Source organism: Poecilia formosa, unplaced genomic scaffold, assembly GCF_000485575.1.
Source record: "Poecilia formosa unplaced genomic scaffold, Poecilia_formosa-5.1.2 Scaffold369, whole genome shotgun sequence".
Taxonomy (NCBI): Eukaryota; Metazoa; Chordata; class Actinopteri; order Cyprinodontiformes; family Poeciliidae; genus Poecilia; species Poecilia formosa.
Window position 1 is genome coordinate 91,533 of NW_006800308.1, and position 24,283 is coordinate 115,815.

Below are 24,283 nucleotides of genomic sequence, written 5' to 3' on the forward strand. Positions count from 1 at the left end.
ATTTTATTTATACATCTCTTACCACCAAATTAATAAGTAATATTATTGTTTATTAAACATAAGCTCTTTTGAAATACTGCTCATCTGCTTAGACACAAGAAATTTACAGTTGGTAAATTTTGCAAAAGTAAAAATCAGATGTTTACTTCGTGGCACTTCGCCACCAGAAAACGTGCTCGTCTCTTAGCAACAGATTAACAACAAATATTGTTATTGCTCAAAAAACATACGATTTCTTCTGCTCTTTTGAAATACTGCTCATCTGCTTAGACACAAGAAATTTACAGTTGGTAAATTTTGCAAAAGTAAAAATCAGATGTTTACTTCGTGGCACTTCGCCACCAGAAAACAAGCTCATCTCTTAGCAACAGATTAACAACAAATAAGTCTATAGAAGTCACAACACAGTATACTAAAATTAGTGCATAAGCTAAATTTAGCCAAAATGCTATCAGTGGCATGTTGGGCATCACTAGCAAGTTGTCTTGCTTTGACTTGGTCCATTCAGTGTACCAAATATGGTTATCAATAAAACAATAGCTAAAATGGTTGTTTTAGGAAAAAGTGGGTGGAGCCAAGAGAGACAGAAATTTCAAGATTCTGCTAGTTACACTTTAAGAAAGAGAATCAAATTGTTAGTAATAAATTAGTTAGAAAACGAGTAAGACATTATCCAAGACAAACAAAATTGTTTGACAATCTAGAACTAAATAAATAGTTAAGAATGCATTTTTTTTTTGCCTTTATATATTTGGTACGCTTCGTAAAGTTACATTCTACATATGAAGTATTAGTGTGTCAAAACATTGTCCTGTGCATTTTGCAAATCATCAAAAAGCTAAAACATGGTGAAATGTGTTCATACCAACATAGCTGCTTTTTACATCTGAGTGCACTTCACTCAAATATAAAAAGTTTGGGTTTCAGCACTTCATACGGAAAACAGTGAAGAATGAATTGCACTGAGCTAAGCAGGCGTTGCACTGCGACATCTATATAGCGCACATAGCACGTCAAAGCTCCAGGCAAAGAAAAAAAGGAACTACAGAAAAGAGCAGGCTGGCAGAGGAATGGAAAACAGGGGAGGAGAGGGAAAGACTGTCTACAGGCAAAAGGAAGGCAAAGTCAAATTGAAAAGAAACATCTGCATTCAAATTAGTTAGATTTTCAGCAATCCAACATTTGGAGGTAGATTATATTCTCTAGCTTCCAATCGTAAATGAAAAACTACTGTTGGCACATAAGCAACACATATGATCTGTTAAAGAATGTTAGGAAACGAGGTTAGAGCGAAGACATCAGCAGCTACAGCTTAATCAACAAACTTTTAATTGTTTCAGAGAGCGAAGGAACTCACGCCGATTTAAATTCCACAGTAAAGATCTTTGAACAATAGCAGCATGGAAGAACATTATGCTTTCCATTATTAACTTTTACACAACACTGCAGGAAGAAAGCATAATCATGAAGACATACTCATAACCTTGTCCTTCAAAAAGTGTTTTAAGTACTTTCATAAATGCACATTTCATAGACTGCAATGCAGCTGAGAGAAGACAACTGTTCACAGAGCAGTAGGAAATTTATGCCATGTCAGCTTCTTAACTTTGAATGAAAGACGTGTAGAAACTTTCTTGACTTTGCCCAAGTAATAAAAGAAATACGACCAAGTCCAATATTATTCATACCTCTTGCAAATTTATTTTTAAAGTTTAAATTTAATATTTGAAGCATTTACCAAAGATAATCAAACAGCTTCAACAAATATGAAAAAAAAAAAAAACATTTCTTTTAAAAATAATAAAAGTTACATACTGGGGCTTTAAACTCCAGAAGTTAGAAATGCTGAGAACTCTGGATGTCGCATGTCTGACTCCAAATTGCTGACCTCTCCTCTGAATATACTGTGAGGTCATGTTCTTTCAAGATTAACCTGAGAGGAAACTGAAGAGGCACACAATTATTGCATCAGCAGCAGCAGATACATTATGTACTCTCTGCAGTTTCCATGTGAAAATTGTCCCAGATTTTACTCTGTCTGAATGGTTCTCCCTTTGTGAGAAAAAACCAATCCATTCATTTTTTTGATTGTTTTATTGTTGACTTAAAATTATACCAGAGGGTTAGAGTAGCTGATCAAAGAGGCTAATATAACCAGCAACCTCAGTACACAGAAGTTTGCACATCAGGTTTGACCTGGTATAGTCCTTTGAAATCAATTAATAATGTATTTGACTGGACTGGAGGGAAATGTGTGGGTTTAAATAAGTTCATGTGACTTGAATGAAGTTCAAATATGACCAACTTCTTATTTCAACTTTTAGATCTTGAGTTGGTTCTCGTCTCAACCCATAAAGGCTGCAAAAAAGTATTTGTTCTCCACTCCTCGTCTGCTCTTTACATTTGCTGAGCAAAGATGACGACAGAGCTAATTTTTAAAACCACCATGTGAACAGTAACATTTCTAAAACGCCACTCAGTGAGTGTTTCTTTTGACATTTTCCAATCCAGCATACTTTCATGACAGATCAAGGTTTGTAGCTAAAGAGGATAAAACAGAGCAACTTTGCTGAAGTTGCGCTTCAATCTTGAGGCCCAAATAAACATCAAATCTGTCTCAACATGTTGCAGAAAATACAGTTTTAACTTGCATCTCTGTACTTCCTTTGACTTTTGTCTGGTTCCCTCAATAACAAAATCCATAACACTCACCTAAAATAGATAACATTTTAAAATGTCCAATAAGTCACCAATCAGGGCCTATAGATTTGTACATTAGCAGATTTCTTAGTGCTTTTTGTATTTTTACAAAATACTTCTACTTTATAAGACCCCACCTGAACAAACTCTATGCCATCTCTTTAATGTACCAAGTATGCAAAGTTTCAAAGAGAAACAAATTGCTGCAAACAAGTGAGGTCAAAGGATGCCACTCTTTGAGGTATTAATATTTTCTTCTGCAATAAGTAAAGTTTGCTCTTATAATAATTGTGAGAAATTGCAGTGCAGAGACTTTATTTAAAAACATGCATTTCTCTGTGTGGGTCTGAAAGGAACCCTGGGACTTTTATTTTAATTAAAAAGAATATTAGGCGCATTAAAACTCACATTTTCAGGACGTGAAAGTAACCCAAATAAATACGTCTTTGAGGAGGAGGAGGACTGCTGGGTGGCTCCAAGTGACTCATAATGCACCTATTTTCAGTGGGGCCTTTGTAAATTTTAAAGTGCTTGCTGAAATGTCGGCAGTCGTTTTTGTGCATCGAGTTTTATTAATACGGGAGGCAAGTTTTCACCGTTTGATTTATTGCTGCACAAAGCGGCGATTTAACACAAATAGGCTGCTAAGATTTCAAAGTATCTGGTTCTAACATAAAACCTCCAGCTTCTCAAACAACGGGGTTAAGCAACAGCTGATTTTGGTTAGTCCAGGGAAAGTCTAAAGAGATGTGAACATGCAGAAACAGACTTCAGATGGTTCATTCTTGTAAGAATGCAACATAAAATGGGACGCTTACATCACTTTACTCCTGTAATATTTAGCTGAAATCAAAATGCAGATTCCGAGTCTGACTCCAAGTGAATCTTAATTTTCTTTAAGAAGCAGTATTTTCTTTTCTGGTTAGTTCATCTTATTTGGCTGGAATCAATCAAACCAGCGAGCTTAAAGTAGCAAATCAAAAATAGATCCTTCTAAAGACTCATTAGAGATGCGCTTGTTTGTGCTAATAACTGAGAACCCAGTAATGAAGGACTAATTACTGACTACAGAAAGCTTTGGGGAGTCTCTAATGTTTCCTGGGAGGACAGGATTTTCGTCTTTGAATCAAAGGACTACTGTTTAAAAGGTTCCGCCCCTTAATACCCATCATTAGTAATAACATGGTTACAATGACCTTTCTTTCACATCAATACATCTCCCTTCTCGCTCATTCGCCTTGCTCCTCGTTAACATCTCCATCGGTAACATCGGTCTTCACTCCCATTGCTCTTCTTCCACACCTAAAAACAGTCTGACAAACCATTCTGGCACTTCCTCGAGCTTGAGAGCAAAATGTGAGTTCGGTGAATGGGATTACTAAAATTAGAGGTGTCTAGTGCGCTGTTACAAGAAAAAAAAAAAAGAAGAAAAAATCAGAACAAGAATCAAAAGGAATGTCAGCTCCAGCTGAGTCAGATGTCTTCTCTGTGAAGTGAAGAGATGTTTCATAACACAAAATGTTTTATCTTTGTTCAAGTTTTAGCTGCTAGCCAACTAAAATTAAAAAAAAAAAAAGCAATTGCTAGCGGCAATTACAGGTTCCCAATCGATTTTAAAGATTCTGACTCTAAAATTCAGAAAAATATCAGTGCTTTGAGATACAGTTTGTAAATGAATTATAGTTAATTTTTCAATTTGTCCTGCTGTTTCACTGTGAATTATTAAATCGAGATAAATTCTACTCTCCAAAAAAACTAAACTTTCACACACACATGCCTTTGATGACATTACATAAGGCATAAAGGAAGTCAAAGTCTTTAATTAAATGTCTCCTTCAAAGATGTTTCCCTGTATCAAAATGCCTGAGCTGTACGTGAGCGCACGTTTTATTTCAGGAAAGTTTGACAACTTTAAAGCTCGTGTGAGCGATGTGAGAGGAAGACGAAGGCAGACAGGAAGAGCCGGATGTCATAATCAATCAGATCTTAAGTTATTATTTTGAGCTGAGATGGTATGAAATCCAAACAGTCCAACACAATGTTCTGCATCATGCACTACTCCTGCCAAGAACCACGCCGATCTGTGAACGCACATGCAGGAGATCCTTTACCACTGCCGTTATCATCGTTCACAACAGAGGAAAGGAGTGAGAAAAACCATCAATGCTTGATGCCAGAAAGGTTTCTGTGGGTAAGTTAGAGTATTGGTGTGGAGCAGCATGCAGTGCCACCGTTCTGGCAAATCAATTTGCTTTTAAAGATGCGTAATAGAGAATTTAATGTCAGGATTTGTGGGTGATTGTGGTGAGGATGAACGCTGAGACCCAGATAATGGTGACGATGATGAATTTAATGAAGCTCAAAACAGTCCAGATCAGGCAGCACACAGCTAATTACCGGTAGCAACTGAAAAGGCAGTGGACTGAAAACGAGAGCTGAACCAACACAGGACTTTACAGTTGGACTGTGGTGGCAAGCAGACGAATGACATAGGACAACAGGTGGGACTAACTACACAGGGAGGGTAATCAAGGAATGAGACACACCTGGGAAGCAATCAACGGGGAAGACGCAGAAACAGAGACTCAGAACAGAAACTGAACACAGAAAAACCTTAAAATAAATACACAGAAACACGGATCATGACATTTAATCATAAAGAAGTGAGCATGGCTCCTCCCGTCTCTGAGCCATTTAATCCACGCCGTTATGACTTCATATAGTTTTTATCCAGGTTGGTTTTCTCAGAGATACACAGCGCTGAACTACGGTTCCATGGGGGGCAATAATGAATAGTTTAATAATTAGAAGTTTAAGCTTATCCTCCAAAGGAACTCAACTAAAATGAAGGATTTTTTTTTCTTTTTCAACAGAAAATATTTTGTGCATTTTAATGTTCCTAAGACATGAATTGTCCGAGTAGGCAAAAAAACAAAACAACGAATCTGTCCTCACTGTGTTTCTTTAAAAAAAAACGCATTGTTCTTTTCCTCTTCTGCTTGTGGTTGCTGTTTTACTTATTAACTATGTTTTTGGCAATACCCTTTAAAAGGGACTATTATGGTCTCTGTTGACATGCACAGCCAGCATAATCACAAAAACCTGAACTGCACACTACAGAGTCCTTATGGATCCTAGAACAAATGTGGAAATTTGCAGGCTTTGCCGGTGAAGACAACAGACTTGGAGGAATGAATTAGGTCTTTACAAGAGTGGCAATTTTACAAATTCTATCTGTAATGGAAACTTGTGCATACCAGTTCAGAGGACGATCATTGCTATCATCACCATTTGCTCCAGTGTCCACGTTTACGGAGGAGTTATCAAAGTCAAACGTTGCCTCAAACAGAAATGGTTAAGCCTCCTGCAGCTAAATGTAATTAAAGTTCCTTAAAATCCTGGTGGACATCTGTCAATCAAACAGCCCACTAGAGTCAGCTGAGAGGATCGATTATTGTGCCTCTTTGGATCTCAGTGAACTCCTCTGGTGCAACATGCTTCTGTATCTCTAATGGAAAATAGCTATTCTTATTTAAATCTCAAACTTCTGTGTTGTTTCATCACTTATCTGGAAAGCTGACCGTTGACTAGTTTTCACCACTTTCTAGATAAATTTAGACATAGCCATCACTCGCTCCTCCTGACCTGTTAACAGATTAAATTAAGAGTGCTGACAAGTTAATCTACGATGAATCTGTTTGAAAGCCTCTCTTGAACATCTCACTTTTCATCCTGCTTTCATTACCTCAAGAAAGCACACACTCAGTTTGTCTAGTCTTACGGTTTCTTAAAATGTGTGTGCAGGCAAAAGATTCTATTAAGATAAAAGGTGCGTTTAAAATTAGGAGTCAAGGAATGGGAACGATTTTTTTAGTGAGGCTTTTAAATTGTTTGCTTTAGTTTAGCATAAGGGACTCTCTCAAAAGTCCCCACAAAGATAGTGAAACAAGTCTCTGCGTAGGCCGCTGTAAAAAAGGGTTTCCAAAGCCAAGTGCATGATTGCCATGGCAACAAGCATATTTTAATGTGTCAGTTTGGGCCATTATGGTGCATTTGTTGTTTAGTGGTTTGGAGCCCAACCAACAGCAAAGATCTCCTCTTTTATTCATTATCATCCCTCTCATTTCACAGTTCCTCCACTATGTGGCACATTTCATAGAAACAGTGTCAACAGTTGCTAATCTGGCCATTTCACACCACTGTGCTGCGAAAGCTCTCGCCAGGCAGCGTACGGAGAGGACACCATCGTCTGCCAAAAAAGCTACGTGTGAACTGGTTCATCCAAAAGCCTGCCCAGTTTTCACAGAGCAATCAGGGTTTTAGATCACAGCACATGCTGTGGCTTCAGCAGAAAAACGTTTGGCTGTTTGTTTTTACATCAGTCCGCCTCTGGAGTTTTGTTTTTTTTTCCTCTCTTTCTGGTCTCTCCTGTGTTTCACTTTTCAACTGAAGTACAGTGCCTTGCAAAAGTATTGATAACCCTTAACCTTTTTCTTATTTCACCACAACTGTAGAGTGCGTGACCTTTCAACTCTGGCTGAGAGAAGGAGGTTTGAAAAGATATGTCTTCTTCACCTCAAACGACTTTGCTAGGTTTTAGATTCTGTCGAAACAAACTTTTATTCCCTCGCTTATCGTTTGTTTGCTTTTTTGTTCTGAAGAAGCAAATGCTGACCTTGAGCAAAATGTATGTATTGATCACTAATGTGTGAAACTGCTTAGTCAAGAAATAGTTATTTAGGTTGCTGACATTTTTGATTCACAGGAGTCTCTCAGACACCTAAAGAGGATGATTCTCGGAAAAGCTCTCTTGTTTTTCCAAGTCTGCTTTTGATTAGTTGACCAGTTCCTTGTGATAACCCCTGACCCAACACCAAGACAGGATCTACCCACCCAAAAACGCCGCTCAGACCGTAGAAACAACCACACGTCACTGCCACTGCAACGTCAACACAGGGAGAACCACCACCAACTCCAGATCCGTCGTCACCAACCAACCAATCAAAATGTCAGCGACCTCATGTGCCCCCAACCAGCAGCACCAGCAGCACCAACATGCCCCAATGCCAGCAAACCCAAAGAAAAACCTCTGAAGTTTAGACTTTTCATTTAACCCTCGTTACTCTAATACACATGAAAAAAATCCAGTGCAAATCACCCAATTTGAGACGAAAACACACTTGTCAGAGATACAGTTGTGGAGAAGTTTAAAGCCAAGTAAGGCTATAAAATAACAGATAATAATAATATAATAAATATAAACAATAAATAATAAAACAATATACAAAGATTTGCACACTTTACACAGAAAATTAAAACAGTGTGGAATGGCCTTTCATGTCTTCCAAATCTGAAAACAGTGGCAGTTTTTGCATGAATGGTGCCCTGGGCGAGCTCTCCTTCTTCCACCACCAACCAATTAAAAAGTATTAACAGAAATATATTCTTCAACGTAGCGGGTGCCAACTTTTCACCAACTGCACATGCAAAACTATAATGGAAAGATTTAAGGTGCCACTAACAATCTGGTGCTTGTGTGCCCCAACTCCGCCCTGGGCAACTGCCCACGATGTCTAAAAAAGTTCAAAGAGTGCAAATACTTTGGTAAAAATGATAAAGTGAGAAAGACTTTCATTAATACATGCCTGTGTGGTTTATATGTTTTGCATCTATAAGCATACTACACTAGTGTATTTACCATTCAGGTAGGAAGCAATCTACCGTTTTACATAGAGTGTGATCGTGTTCCCAGTGTGTGCCGTGACATTAGAAAACACTGACAGCTGCTGTGAATGGGCCACATGCACCTCGAGTGTCTGCACACAGTGAACTGCTTTAAAAAGCCTGCTACTGCAAAAAAAAATCTGCTTGTGAGTTTTAACATTATCATCTAAAGAAGATACAAGTATCTAAAGAACAAAGTCAGGCCTAAAGCCTTTAGAGATTCTGAGTAAAAGTTAAAAATGTCGGCCTTCACATTCGATTGAGAGCTGTGTCATTAAACAAAAGCCAATGCTGTTCTATTCCCACAGCATAATGTGCCTTCTATACAGCAAATTTTAAATCTGTACCACATTCAAATTCAATTTAACACAACAGTGAGTCGCTGCTAAAAGTGGAGTAGATTCTGTCAGTCGCTAACAAGCAGAGGAGCAAAGGTGTTAGTCAGCAAACTGCAGAACTAAGGTGGAAAATGAGGACAAACAGATTCCTGGGGGGATTTCTACAACTTTTAACCAGCTATATTGCAAACTTGGTTACATTAATAATGTATTTAGAGATTAGAATACCTCTAGCGTATTTAGAATATTATGCAACAAACCAATATGAAATATACATAATTAGGAAATCATGGATGCATAAAAGGAAAGCATCCAGGATTTTCACATCTTCTACAATTAAAAAACAGAACATTTTGACATTTATGTCCAGCCCCACTGAGTCAATATTTTAGGTTTGGAATAAAGCCATTCTCTGGAATTAAACCTGCAAGTCTACAGAGTTTGTGCTTACCAGCTTTGAAGTTCAAAAAGCTTGAAATTTCACCCATTTTTCTTCACAAACCAGCTCAACATCAACTTAGATTCTTAGTTTAGTTCAGGTCTAGGCTTCCCAGAGGTTTATTCAACTAACTAATGAACATGGTTTGCATTAAACTATTTAATTTAATTTAAAAAAGTTTTAGATCTACGTCTGGGGCCATTGCTCTGACAGAAGGTAAAAATCAAAGGCTTTTTCTTATCATCTTGTTTGACATCTCCCTATGGAAAACATTTAGCTGCTTCTCTAATTGTTGCTCTACATGCCACCCCTGACACACATTAACTGAACTGTTGTGATTTAATAGGTTTCCAGTTTAGATGTAACATGTTAAAACTGGAAATTAGAATTATTCACTTTCTTGTCTCAAAAAATACACGTCTGAGGTTGAAATGTAAGAACTAGGCAGACAACTTCAAAAGGTGTTCATGCCTTTGAAAGGATCCCTCAGAACATACACACACATTTTTTTTAAACGTTGAATGTTGGACTGAATATTGCAGACTGTGCGCTGCAATGTTTTTTGTGACATCCGTGTGGAATAGTTTACATCAGTGGTGTCCAAACGTTTTGCCGTTTGCCAAAATTGTCTAGTTAAAAGCATTCATGGGCCACACATAATAAGGAGACAAAAAGGGAAAACTACATTTCTTGTAACATTTTTTTTATCTGCTTAATTACACGTTAAACTTGTAAGATTTTAATTTCTAATTTTTGTAGGAAAGGAGTCTGTGAATCATTGCCAATTCAAAACATAAAACACTAAAAGTTGTTGGTCGCAAATAATAGTGAAACTTAAAAAAAAAAAGATCAACACCATAACATATTCAATTGACGTTTTCAAAATTAAAATAAATAATAATAAATTAAACCAAAAAAAATAATGAATAAAATCTAGAATGCACAGTAAATCACTCAGAACAATCACACAGAAATAAACTGAGTCTACTAATATGAAAATCGAACTGATTCTAACAGTAAATACCACATCAGTCAACAAATGAAGACAGGAAGTTATGGAAAATGAAGACGTCTCAACGTCCTGTTTCCATGCAGGACTTCAGATTCTAGCATGTCAGCACGTTATCACCGCAGATGTCTGGGAGGATTCACTGGCCGGAGGCTGGCAGCTGTTCAAAATGATAAACAGAAGCAGTGCAGGTGCTTTCTGCCATCCTGACATATTTCAGATACTCTAATGTTTAACCTCTGCCCCTATGAACAATGTCTGTTTTCATGGTGGGCAGATGCAAAGCAAACCTGGGTTAGAGATTTTCTCAGAGCGTTACTGTCAGCAGAGAAGAACGCAGCAGAGAAAGTTTAGGGCACTCTGTGGTATCGCCTCTTCCTTTCCCATCTCCCTCTCTTCTGTCTGTATTGTCTTGTGTTTAGTTACACACACAACACAGAGCAGAGCCTCTAGCCTATCATCATCCATCATCACCAGCAGTTTTCAGCGTCATCCGCCTGCTAAACTTTTAATGAGGACAACTGAGCTTGCATATCAAGCTGGCTACAGAATCTGATAGTGCAGTTCCAGTTCATCCTTAGCAAGTACTAGTTATAAAGTTAGTTTGGCCGGGTTAAAATTCATTCATTCATGCAGATCAATCCTTATGCAGTCAGAACAAAGTTCCCAGCTCCAACACGAAGTTGTTCACAGTATTACTCATATTTGTCTGAGATAAACTTTAAATGTCTATTTGCCATCGGGTAATGTTGTTTCGTGGCATCTGTTTTTCTCAATTGTATTTGCTCACTAACTGTAATTTATAATGGCTGACTCTACAAAACAGCTGCTCTTATTTACATATTTCTAGGTTTTTGCTGTCGGAAAACAAAACGACTCTGAAACTCTGAAGTACTGGTGCTCCTCTTATGTGTGTAACTGCAGATACTTATAACTCTTTTATTACCATTAAGCCGGCATAGAGTAGATTTGCTATACTTTTGCCCTTTAAACCGTTGACACAAAGCTTTTATTGTGCTTTACATTTTATTGTGCAGTAAAAATGTCTGACTCCAATTTAAAGCTCCCTTTTCTCTTAAAGTTTTGAACTTTGTCCAAGTGTTGGGTTTTCCAGTAGAAATGTTTTAACAGATTTTTACACAAAGATCAATCCTGAAATTTACAGTGGCTATTATGAGCAAAGCCATAAAAACTTTCCAGCGGGCGTTGGGGGAAGCTGATAAAATCTTGATGAATATTTGAAGTTTATCAGTTTAGTTTTTAGTATTTCAAAACTTTTGTTTCTGGTTCTGAAGCTGTTTGTAGTTTAAATATTAGCATTTTTCACCTTATATTTGACAGTTTCTGACTGTAGTTGGTTAATCATCACGTATGAGATATTCTTGATTTAATACTTAAATCTTTAGTTTCGAATTAAATTCAAAAGTTGAGAAATACACAAAAATCTCCCGATTTAAAGAGTAATAGGAACATGTCTAATTCTTTCAAACGAATTCAAACGTTAATAGATTATGACTGATTGGTTATTAAAATGTGAAAACAAAGATTAGACATTAGATCAGATGAAACAGATGGAGAAAAAAAATTCAAATTTGCACAGTTAATATATTGTCAATTTGAATCAAGTGCATGTTGCACCCCACATTTGGTAAATTTGTTGCTGCTTGTTTGCTTATGATAAAAAGGTGAAGCTGGACCCATCATGCCTTGACGCTGTTCTTATGATATTGATATATTATTACCAATATGAAGCGACAAGCCCCGAGCTACAGCCGGGTCGATGCTCAGTCGCCTGCCTGCTCTCATTACACCTCAGGCAGTATCACAGCTCACTCACATTACACACTGTCTGAACTACCTCAGAGTCCAGACAGTGTGTAATATAAGTCCAGGCCATAACCAGGTCCAGCCAAGATACAGTTCATCATAGCATTCTTAGGAAAGGACTATAAAATTATACACATTTGTCTTTATTGTGTCCTGTTGCCAAGGGGAAATGAAAATGAACAGTATAGTGCTTCGATGTTTAAAATAACTCACTCTAAGAAGTCTTAAATAACAGGTTCCTGCTAGAATATAATAGTAATGAGCATGATGGGTATGAACATATATTCATTTGATGTTTAAATTATGAGGAAAATAAATCGACTCGCTAATTTACATGTCGTAATGCCCACATTTTATCATTTCTAGATTTCTGATCAACACCGACTGCTTTCGCTCTCAAGTCGGATTTGATGTGATAGCACTGTTTGGAGCTTGTAAAAAAAAAAATGTAAAAAAAAAGTTTATAACACAACAAGATTTTAAGTCTTGAGGCCCAAAGAGATAGGAAAGCAGAACTCAGCTGAGCCGCGGCACCGTGGAGGTCAGATCCAACTCAGACGCTCTGCCCACACTGCAGAGCTGTCTCTCCCTGCCACACAGGTGGAGAAGTGTTCAGGTGTGTGGGAGAGAGGCAGAGGAGAAAGAGCGCTCCTTCCATTCTGAAAATACAGTGCATCTTAGTGCATCTAAGGGCAGGAAGGAAAGTTTGTGCGGGACAACAAGCGAAGGAGAGGAGTATATGAGCCAAAGTAAGAAACCAAAACACCGAACAAAAACGAGGATTGTAGAAAACATCTGAAACCTCCTGATTCATTGTAAATGTGAGCATAAAGACTAAGGATGAAGTTCAAAATGTTTAGCACTCAGAAGAAAGTGTTGGAAGAAGTTTTTTAAAAAATGGCACAAGGTGATTTCGTCCAAGGAGGATGCATTTTTTGTTTTAAGGTGGAATAATCAAACATTTTGCAAACTGATCATTAAGGAAGGCTAAATCATGTGGGATCTTGACAAAGCTGTCATTTATTTATTGATATTTACTCTCGAGTGCTTAATCACCAGAAGCACAATGTTCATAATCTTCATTAATTGGCTTTGCGAACGGCACATGAAAACCAAAACTGGATCTCGATTTGTTATGTTGCCTTTTAGAACTAATCTGAGGGCTTATTTATAAAATAAAACATATGATGTTTGACGTTCTTTCTAGTTCATTAAAGCTTTCTTAAACTCAAACTCTTTGTGTTGAGTATTAAAGTACAAGGAGTAAGATCAAAAATCATTTTTTAGATTCAGACTGACAGCTACGATTTAAAAGACTTGAGCATAAAGGCAAAAACAAAAAATGTGGACCGGTAAAAATGTTTTCCAACCCACTGAATCCAGCACACACACAGATCTCTGACTCACACACACACACACGCACGCACGCACACGCACACACACACGCCCACACACACACACCTGTACTTCATGCCAGTGTGTTTGCCGGTCGACTCCTTCAGGGAGATGTGTCGGGGAGTGAAGGAGCCAAAGCTACGGGCAATGATGGCCACAGTGCGGAACTTGGCCCTGGCCTGGTTCACCACGTTGGGGCTGGTGGCGCTCTGCTTGCTGTGGTCCCCATTGCCCCTCTTCAGGTTGTGGTCCGTACAGGCGATGGACACCTGCATGGCTGAGCTTCAGGCAAACTCGTAGGAAAACAGTTGAGGAGAAAAAAAGAAAACTGACAGGAGAACCTTAATTCTGTCAGGCAGATCTTCTAAAATATGTTGGTTTGTCAGAGTCTCTTTCCTTTTTTCCTCCCGCCTATTTTCTTCTGTTCCTGTTACTTTTGGAGTTCTTCGCAGTTTTCCTGTGTGTGGATTAAGTCCTTATTTGTTCACTTGCAGAAGCTCCATCTTCATCACTTTGTTCTTTAAGGCAAAACAGTCCTTTTCTCCTTCTTTCTGTGCTCAGATTGAGCTTCCCATCTTCAGCCTTTCCTCTCAGAAGACTGACTGCAGAGCAGCCAAAATCCTGACAAGAAGAAGGACTCCTCAGTTCTTCTTTGGATCCTCAATTTAGTCCCTCATTGGTTCTCTCTTCTCTTGCGTCTTGCCTCTGATGTCGAGCTGAGGGATTTTAGCCACGGAGAGGAAACCAGAGAGACAGAGAGAGAGCGTGCTTGCAGAGGGTTGGCAGAGGAAGGAAAAGGGAAGCAGAGAGAAGCAGAGACGCGATCCAGGCGCTGCGCTCTCCCTGGTCTGACTGTGGGAAACCGTGCGCGAGGGATGGCATGAGAGAGAGAAAAGGAGAGGAGGGTAAAGGAGGAGGGGACAGGGTCAGAGCACGGAGAAGGAGACGGGGCACAGATGAAGCACGAACAAGGTGGAGGGATGGGTGGCGGGGGGGGTCACGCTCAGGACCTGGGAGGGTGCACTCTTCCGACATCAGCACTTTTTCCGTCTTAGCTCTCACATGCTTCCTAAATTTCACTGAGTTTCACTAATGTGCATGTGCCCCAGTTTCCCCTCGTTTCTCCTCTCCTCAGACTCTCCGTTTGATCTGCACTCAGTGTTTTGGGTGCTCGGCTCCTTTTGACGTCCCCTTTCTGTTGTCGATTCTGTGAGCAGGGCAGCTCCTCCATCACAGGCATCGGGGAGAGAGAAGTGTAGTGCTTCACACTGTTTCTCTCCATTACTCACTCCTACTTGTTCTCCCTGCCACTCCACCTGTCTTCTTCCTCCTCTCATTGTTACAGTGTTTGACGGCCTCCCTCCTATTTTCTCCTCCCCCCACCCCCCACACACACATCAAACCATTTTCTCTGTCTGAACACTGAACAGAATGTTTTATTTGTTGTTCTTTTATCTAGGCCATGCTCTTTTTGTTCAAACAATTATGCGCAGGTTGTGTGGAGATGTCCTGCCATCATTTGGTTCAGGAAGGAGATTATGTTTGCCAGAGACAAAAAGTCCCATAACAAAAGCAAAAGGCTTTGGGAAGTCACTGACCAAAACTGGTTCCAGAATGTCAACGATTACAACGATTGTTATTTTTGGCGACATGTCCATCCATCCATCATCTTCTACTTAGCGTGGAGTCGGGTGGTGGGGGGGAGCAGCCTAAGCAGAGAGACCCAGACTCAACCACTTGGGCCAGCTCCTCCAGAGAAATCCCAAAATGTTCCCAGGCCAGTCGAGAAACAGTCCCACCAGGTTAGGGTGCATCCATTGACTGGCTCCTATTGATGTGAAGAAGAAGTGGATCTACTCTTAGATATGGAGCTTCTCACTCTATATCTAAGGGAGAGCCCAGATAACCTGCACAGGAAATTCTTTTGAGTCTCTTGTAATCACAGTCTCGTTCTTTTCTACCCAAAACTCGTGACCATAGATGAGGGTAGGAACGTAGATCAGCGGGTAAATCAAGAGCTTTGTCTTTTGGCTCAGCTCTGGATTTACCATAACGGATCCATACAGCGCACGCATCACTGCAAATGCTAAACTAATCGAGTTACCTGTCTCCAACTCCATTTTTACCTCAATTGTGAATAAGACCTCACGATAAAGGGGCAATATTATGTATTACTCCAGCACATTGTGCCATTTTACAGCACAATTAAGGAACTATGTTTCATAACTTAAATACAAACTTACTTTGAAATTTCATGCCATGAGATTTGCCTTTGTCTCTGTAAGCTTATGCTGTTTACAATTGTTCTGAACAATTGTAAACAGTCAGTGTTGGACTGAGAAGTAGCTTGTGTGATAAGCTCAGTAGACGTGCAGTGTTTGATGATTGCTGCTGCTAGTCTGGAGGAGCTGATGAGTGGAAGAGGAGTGGGGAGAGATGCTCTGGGGGGGGGGGGGGGAGCTCCAAGGAGGCATCTGGGTAGCCTGAGCAAGGGCTTAGGCACATCTGAATGCCTGCCTTGGGTGATTCAAAACTTTCCCAAACGTGCATGAAAGAATCAAAGCAACACTTCATGTACAGTTTCTCATGAAGGAATATTATGATATGTAGCTTAAAAAAAGTTGATTTTACATAATAACCTCCCCCCTTTGAGGAAGGGCCTCGTCCCTAACCCAGAGAAAACACTCTAGCCCTTTCTGGCTCAAGACCATGTCTCTCAGATTTGGAGATGCTGATTTTGCTCTGACTATTTTTCTCCTTCCCTCTGCCTGTGTCTCTCAGTACAGCTGTTGCACATCTCCTAATTTCCTCTGCCAGTTCTCTTCCCCAGCTGTCTCTATTCACCTGCAAGTAGCTCCTCTGGTCCTCATGCCATTCTCCACTACATCCTCAGCATAAATAACTCCCTGTTCTCCAATGGTTCCTTCCATTGCACTCTATGATTACCTGTGATATTTTCAATTATTCTTCCTCTATTCCTTTCTGTGTCATGTCAGTTTTGAGAGGGTTCTCCATTTGTGCCTTGCTGTAAGTCTGTTGGATTTATCATTAAAGAGTCAACTCTCCACTTCCTCTGGTCGCCTTGGGTTCCACCTAAGACTGCACGTTTTTGTGTCCTATGTGTTCTTTTATATGTAAATCTTTGATTTCAACACACGATAGACACAAGCATGTTATTTCAGCAGCAGGTTAATCTCGACAAAATCCATGGATTACAAATTGACTGCAAAATTCTGATCAGTGCACCCACAGCTTTGCAACATTCGAATGTGTCTTTCCCCAAAACCAACATGTTCCCTGCGTTTTCTGCACATTCACACGCATGCAAATGCTTCAGAAGATTCATAATATTCTAGTAATATTCTAGTGGTGCTGACACAAAGTAATTATTTTCCCAAAATCACAAAACAAGCTGCACATGCAAGCCCCAAAGGCAGCATTGCATCAAAGATGGGAGGAAAAAACGATAGTTGAGATCGAGGGAGGTGCTAAGATGTAAATCTAGAGAGAGTAAAAGATTTGGACTGAGGCCATCCAGAGCTGAAAGCAGAAGAAATTTCTGCATCTGTGTCTAATTGCACTTCGAAGAGTGTGCAGTTGTGTATATGCGTATATGGCTATTTTACAAATGCTTTGGTGTGAATCACACTTTCCTTTGATTCTACAAGGATGTCAAATTGAGGTAACTGGAGCATTTTGCTTCTCTGTGTCCTTTGATTATTGCTGTCAAGTGTTTCAACTTTTTCTCACCTGTAGTCTTCAAGCTTCCCCTGCTATCAGTTTCACCCTTTGACATTACTGCTCACCAATTCTGATGTACTCTGTGGTGCGATTAAACACTCACACTCAAAGTCAGTATCCGTGTAATTGTTTCAGCATTTGCAGGTTTTTGTTGGGGGGCAGAGCAGCTGATAATGTGCATTGGCTTAACACCTTTAAGGCTCCATGGACATTCGTTTTGCTGAGGTATTTCTCATGAAATTGCTTCTGCATTGAGGGAGCAGTCTAACTCTGAGAAACGTGGGGGGGGGCACTCACATCCTGCACATTTCATACCGTCTGTGCATCTGCAGCATCCTTCACCTCACTGAACCTTACTTACAGCTCAAGACCCGTCTTAGACTAAATGGAAAAGCGGCTCATTCAAAATCAATATCTGTTCTCTCCGAGGAGGATGGATCCACAGATTTCCAAACGGATCCAGACAAGAAAGCAAAGTGAGCTTCTTTCTCTAATGAAGAGTGAAATGTGCAGAGGGATTAACGGAGTGTAAATAAAGGACTAAAGGATTAAAGGACCGATAAATCGTTTTCCATGCATTTCCAAATGAATCATGCACACTGTTGTAAAACAGTCACCAAACTACTTTAAGTGAACTCCATCACATCAACAGAGAAAACTGATTTATTGCAGTGTTTAATGACTTAAGCAGAGCCCTGGTGTTTGAGGACGTAGTTCAGCTAAAGTCAACTCAATCTGTGCACCAAACCCAAACATGCTCTGTGTTAAGCCTTAAAGTTAAGAAATTTACTGTCTTCCTTTTATAAACATACGTCCATCACATCATGTTGAGTCAGGGAGGTCAGAGGAGACTGTCAGATCTTCAGAATTGGCTTAGGTATTGGTTGTTTGTGAATACGGTAAGATTTTCCTTTAAAAAACAAAAATTAAAAATGGGGGTCATGGCATATTGACTGCAATGTCGTCTAATACGACCGGCATCCACTTCTTGCAGTGTTAATGTGGACTTGCTGGGTTAACATTTACACTGAGAAACATGAAAATATAAAATCTGGGGAAATCAGTCGTCTGTATTAGATACATTTTGGGAGTTTTTCCACATCACTGTAGTTCTCACCTCATAAAATAATCAATTTAGCAAATGTCTCCCAGAAAGCTTTAGTAACACCTTTTCTCGCTGTATGTTTGTATGAATGTGCTTCAGATGTAATGATAAAAAACGCATAGTGGGATCCTCTATGCTGCAGTAAACTGACTCATTGCAGTCTGTGCTGTTTTGCCTCTGTGCAGTCTGTGCTGCTCTTCCAGTTGAGCTAAACTCAACCTGATTCATCAGTCAGCTTGAGAGAGTTGTGCAGCTGTGTCCTATCTCAGTTTTTATACAGTAGGTTTGTATCGAAATAATTTTTTAGCCAACCGTTTTGCTTACCGTTTGCTTACAGAAAAGCCTCTCATTTGAGGGTAAAATTAATCTTTTTCTCTTTGATTGGTCCTCAGGTCTTCTTCTTCCTCCTGATTGCCGTCTCTGTGTTGATTTTGTGCAGCTGCATCTGACCTGTATCCAGCAAGTGATAACTTTCGTAACTCTGAGTGCAAAGCTCTGCCTGTGTCCTACTTTAGCAGCTGCGTGTGTACATTGAGTTTATGCTGCGCTTGGTCAGCAAAAGTCTACTTACAACTCAGTGAATTCCCATTGAGTTGCCTTTTGCTAGATCTGAGTCTTGGTGGCACAATTTAGCTATTTTAATGGCTTGTTGAGACTCTGAGTGAAACTGGAAAGAACATTTTCATATGTTCCAGCTCTGAGCATAATCAATTACAGCCTAAAGAACAGAATTAAATAAAAGTCACAAAGCTACAAGGATGTGCAAGGCCTGAAAATTCGTCTCATTTACAGAGTGTCTGCTAAATTTCCTCCGTTTTGGATTTTTGGTCACATCAAAATGTCTCTGACCATCAAACAAATATGATATCCAGATGTTAAAATGTCCGTCTTATAAACATAACAGAAAAAACACACAAAATTACAATTGTTCTATTTCAAAGAAACACAGCCATTACCGACGAACGGCAAGAACATGGAACAGTGCAGAACTTTCCTAGGAAAGGTAATTACTCCCAGAGGGCATCAATAACTTTGTTTTTATCAATTTATTTACACATATTTTTATGTATTGCATTAGAAAAGGTTGAATGAAATGACAACTCAAAATGAAATGGTTTTTGGCATTACTGACCTTTAATGAACAGCAGCCTGATGGGAAGGAGGGTGAAAAAAAAAAACAAGAATCAAATCCAGGACAACTGCGTCGAGGGTTACAGCCTCTGGACGTGGTGCACATGCTCCACGTTCGGAGGCTGTACACCTCCTTCACATTTGCGTCTTAACGCTCCCCAAGACTTTAAAAAATAATTTGTGGACTGAAGAGGCACAAGTGGAAGTTTTTGAAAAGGATCATCTGGTGTAAAACTAGCAGCATTTCAGAAATGGAGAATCATACAAGCAGACCTTCACACCTTGCCATACATAAATGATGGAATTACAGGAACTCCAGGAGAATATCAGGCCGTGACTTTCTGATTTGAGCTCAAGCACACTTTGGTGAAACAACCAGACAAAAGCAGAAAGTTCCTCACTGAATGGGTAAAAGAAAAACAAATGAAGGTTAGTGGTTGGGTTAGTTTAACAACCATGTTGGCTTGGAAAGCCTTTTCAATCAGTTAAATAAATTATAATTTGAAAACAGCACTTTGTATTTACTCTGTTTATCTTTCTGTGGTATTATTTGATGACCTCAAACATTTTCATGTGACAAAGCACTGTGTACATTAACAAAACCTCAACAAATCGTGAATCAACGATGGCTCATATGTGAACTGGAGCATTTTTGTTTACAAAAAGAAACAAAAAGCTCTTTTTTTCAAAAGGTTGTTACTGTTTAAGTTTGTCAGTTCTTATTCCTGTTTGCGATTCTTTTTCTTAACAGTAGGATTTGAAGCTCTCTGTTGTTTCTGCTGAGGGAAAAGTTAAATGTGAGGCGTCATGAGCTGTCTAGTATGTACCACACAGTATTTATTTGGCCTTTGTTTACAGTTGTGCTCTGAGCATAATGATGTAAGTTAAAAGGACAGCATCAGAGTCGTCTTTCCTCCCACTTAAAGGACAGAGTTGTCCCCAAAATCACTGAGCTTCTGCAGGGGACAGCTAACATTGGATCAAACTAGTTTGCTTCCTAAAGGTTGTTCTTAAGCAGCATGAAAATAAGTTTTTTTTTTTTTTTTTTTTTTTTTAAACAACGACGAAGTACTTTTAGGATAAATAAGGTTCTCCAAGTGTCTCAGAAACATCAAAATATTTTTTCACCAAATAAAGAAAGTCAGTCCTAAAGCCCCCCTATAAATACAAGGTAACAGTATTATTTTCTCTATGTACTATAAATAAAGCCCAACAGTGAAATGCTGTACCATAGTTTAAAATAAGATAATGCAGAGGCTGACTCTTCTTTGGAAAAATATCCAGTCTGTTGTTGCATCAGAGGAAGTGGGACACAGAACAAGCAATAGAAAAACGATGGGGGAGAATAAATAAACTACACCGAACTGGAAATAATGGTTTGCAGCATTAAAATGTTTATGCCTGAGGTGAAAAGAAGATCCATATGTATTCATCAGAAACAAATTAGCTTCTGATTGCCATTCAGCATTTCTGCATGCGAGAGTTTCCTGATTTGTAGGTGAAACTTCAAAACAGCACAGACTTAAATTCACAGCAAAAACATTTTGAAGGACTCAATTTGAGAACTCTAGAAACAAACTTGGAAGTGTCAATACAGAGATACAGAATGAAAACAAGAGACTAACAATGAGCAGAATCCATCTGATCTGCAATGTAAAGCCATGTGGAAAAATAGTCATAACTGGACAGAAATTCAAACTGAAATCTGAGAAATTACAGTGACCTTCACACACACACACACACACACACACACACACACACACACACACACACACTATCTTTGTCTTCATTCTAACCATTGCCAGTACATTCCTAATTCTGACCTAAACTCACGTCACACCTTAGTCCTAAACCTAACCCATAACCTAAAAACAGCACCTTTTGTTATAGGCAAATTGGGCCTCATAAGTAGTAATCGGACATTATAACATAGTATTTGTTGGAAATATCTATCAGACACAAGGCCACGCGCACACAAACACACATTTATTGTACAAAGTACTGTTGCCATTAAATGTTTTGGAGCTTCTCCAGGCGTGAAACAGGCCAAAGATTAAAGGGAAAAAAAATGTACAAGAATAAAAACAGCAACTCATATTCCACCCTGTGACAGATCTTGTTCTCAGTGCAGAACGCGGCATGAGGCAGTAGCATCTCTGTAAACGCTGCTGCCAAGAAAACACAATGACAAGTGAAATACTAGATTTTAATTTTTTTTGGTACTGTCAAAACTAACTGCATTTGCTTTGCTGTTGCTATAAAACAATTCAGTATATTTTTAAAAATTACAGCATTGGAGGCTCCACAATAAAACCATGGACAAGTACTTGGTATTTCATATAAAATACTTGCTCTTAAAGCTGAGTTGCTGCAAGCAGGAAACAAAATGACACAGATCTTTAAAAACAGCAGGTCTTGCAGGGTGTTTCCTGTTCAGATACAAAGTTGGGCCTAATCCTACAGAGAGGAACCAGAATGTGAGACGCGATGCTCAGGAAGCAGCTTCTCCTGGAACAGCTGGAGTCAAACTGAGCTACATTCACTGTGGCTCCAAACTGTGGCAACATGTACTGATCAAGCTTAACATTATGACAACTGAAAGGTGAAGTGAACATTTTGTCCTAGAAGTTGTAGGATAACTACAACTACAATAAGCCAACATCTGTGTGAGTCCGAACTATGGAAGCATAACTTAAAAAAACTCAACAGATCTGCTGCTAAATACTCGCTGCCAGGAAGTCCAGCTCACGCTCAGAGGTCTTGTGGAGCCCAGGAGGGGTAGAGGCTGGCATGACACCACACTATTAGGTAGGTGGTCATAATGCTATGCCTTAAATGTAGTAAGTGTATTGTCCTGCTGGCAGTGAATTCTTTTAGTATGACGGTGCACTTTGTAATATTGCAAAAATGGCTCCTGGAGGGTTTGAAGCTAAAAGCCGTGTCCTACATCTGCTGCAAAAACAAGTCTGAGACATTAAAGTCCCACCTTACAACACAAGGTACGCAGTACCCAGTGTCCACTCTTGTTTAAGTTACGTTTTCTTTTATGTTGTGTATACTGTAGGTCATGTTATTATACATGAATAATTTTAATGATATTATATAACCTTATTAACATTTATGCTAAAAAAAAAAAAAAACTTTAACAAGCACTGGGTCACAAAAACATTTTTTTGAAGGAGCATATTTGTCACCAGTCATGAGGGTTTTATCTTTCATGCCATCTTATAAGATTAAAGGGGGATTCTAGGAAATATGTCCAAGAAACCAGCTGAATGTCACTCATTACTCAGGGGTATTTACACCATGATCCTTTGTGACATTAAAGCATGAGTTTCACTGCGCTGGGGCCTGTGATACTACAGCTGGAAGCATATTGTAGTGATATGTCTTGGCCTTGAGATCAGCAACATGTCGCCTTCAGGCTACAGATCCATTCAATGAATTAAAATGTTACTGAAAGAAATCTTTATCACTATGTAGAAGCACATTATATAGATGTGCTCTATGGATGTGCGAAAGCCTTTCATCTCCTTTAATTGTGACGATTTTCTCACTTACAGGCCATGAAAACGTGATATTTAAAAATAAAATAATACATCAGACCATAATAGAACATTTAACACAGAAATGTGGGCTTACTGAAAAGTATATTTAATACTTGGTTATTTTCAAAGCTCCTTTCAGCCTGACAAGTGGGCATCATCTAAACACGTATTCTGATTTACTGAATACGATTGTATATTTGTATGAAAAGGCCTCGATTGTACGCAGCTTCGTAAAATGCCCACCAAACAAACCCATCAACTTAAAACTGCTTCACATTTAATTGTGTAAACTTCTGAATGTGAAGATATCTTAATACAATCTGTCCCTCGTTATTTTTAATATTTAGCAAATAAGAATAATTCTGATGATTTTAACCGTTCCAAAAAAAAAAGAGAGAAAATGTTTAGTTAAATATTGTGTTGTTTTTACACAGTCTGCTAAAACGCAATGCTGTTAATATGACTTGTTAAGGCCTCAGTTCATTAGATATTTCAATGTACTTCTAGTTATTTGTGTACGTCTTGCCTGATAAACACAGCACCCTGAATGCACCGGCTAAAGTTTCAGCTGTCACCACCTCAGCAGCTTTATGGGAACAGCATGCAGGGCAGGTTACAGACAGGAAGCTACCACAGCCAACACGTGTCTCTCTCAGTGTAAACAACATTGTTTAAAAAAAAAAAGAAAGAAACACACACACACACACACACACAAAGCCAGATCCATTAGGTTACAATAATATACAAGGCCTACGACGCATGTTTGCAAACCATCCACATTAAGTGGGTCATGATTTTTCAAATTTGGCCTGCACAAATTGTAGCTGCACAGGTCACTGACTGGTGGCTCATACATAAAATCACAAAAAGTACAAAGCAACAGGGATCAGGAAGCTCTGTTTAGTGAAGAACTCATTAAAACAAGGAAACAAGACAGAAAGTAGTTGCATTTGCCTAGAATACATAAGTAATGCAACTAGTCTATGTAGCACATCAGTATTAGCTGAGCAACATGTTCAATAATGTGTGCAACACAAGCGTTAATTGTCGTAATGTCTCAGTTTCCAAGTTGGTCACCATGGTAATATTGGTGTGTAGGACCACATGAGGTGCCTGAATGAAAATTACGCACTTCAGCAGAAGACAAATGGATTGTTGTTGTGTACACATACTTCTGCAGGTGGGCTTCAGCTGTGTGGTGTGTACTAATGGCGAAATGTTTCCCTGTGCCTCCGCGTGTGCAAGTGTTTATTAACACTTCCTCTCACTTCATCTCAGATCAGAGCTGTTTCCATTCAGGGTCACGGTTGTAAATATGCTCAGAGA

At 39.1% G+C, this 24,283-nt stretch overlaps 1 protein-coding gene across 3 annotated transcripts in view; it reads right to left on the reverse strand.

The window, feature by feature from the left end:
• kcnab1a (potassium voltage-gated channel subfamily A regulatory beta subunit 1a) overlaps nt 1-24,283 on the reverse strand; it is a 103,009-nt gene that overhangs the window by 57,966 nt on the left and 20,760 nt on the right. Inside the window, exon 1 of one of the 3 annotated variants that reach the window (XM_007575091.2) lies at nt 13,499-14,358. The exons of the other annotated variants lie outside the window; for them this stretch is intronic. Coding sequence (XP_007575153.1) covers nt 13,499-13,707 — 209 coding nt within the window. The 5' untranslated portion in view covers nt 13,708-14,358. Of the gene's footprint in view, nt 1-13,498; nt 14,359-24,283 lie in introns of those variants that run through there. 3 annotated transcript variants of the gene reach the window in all.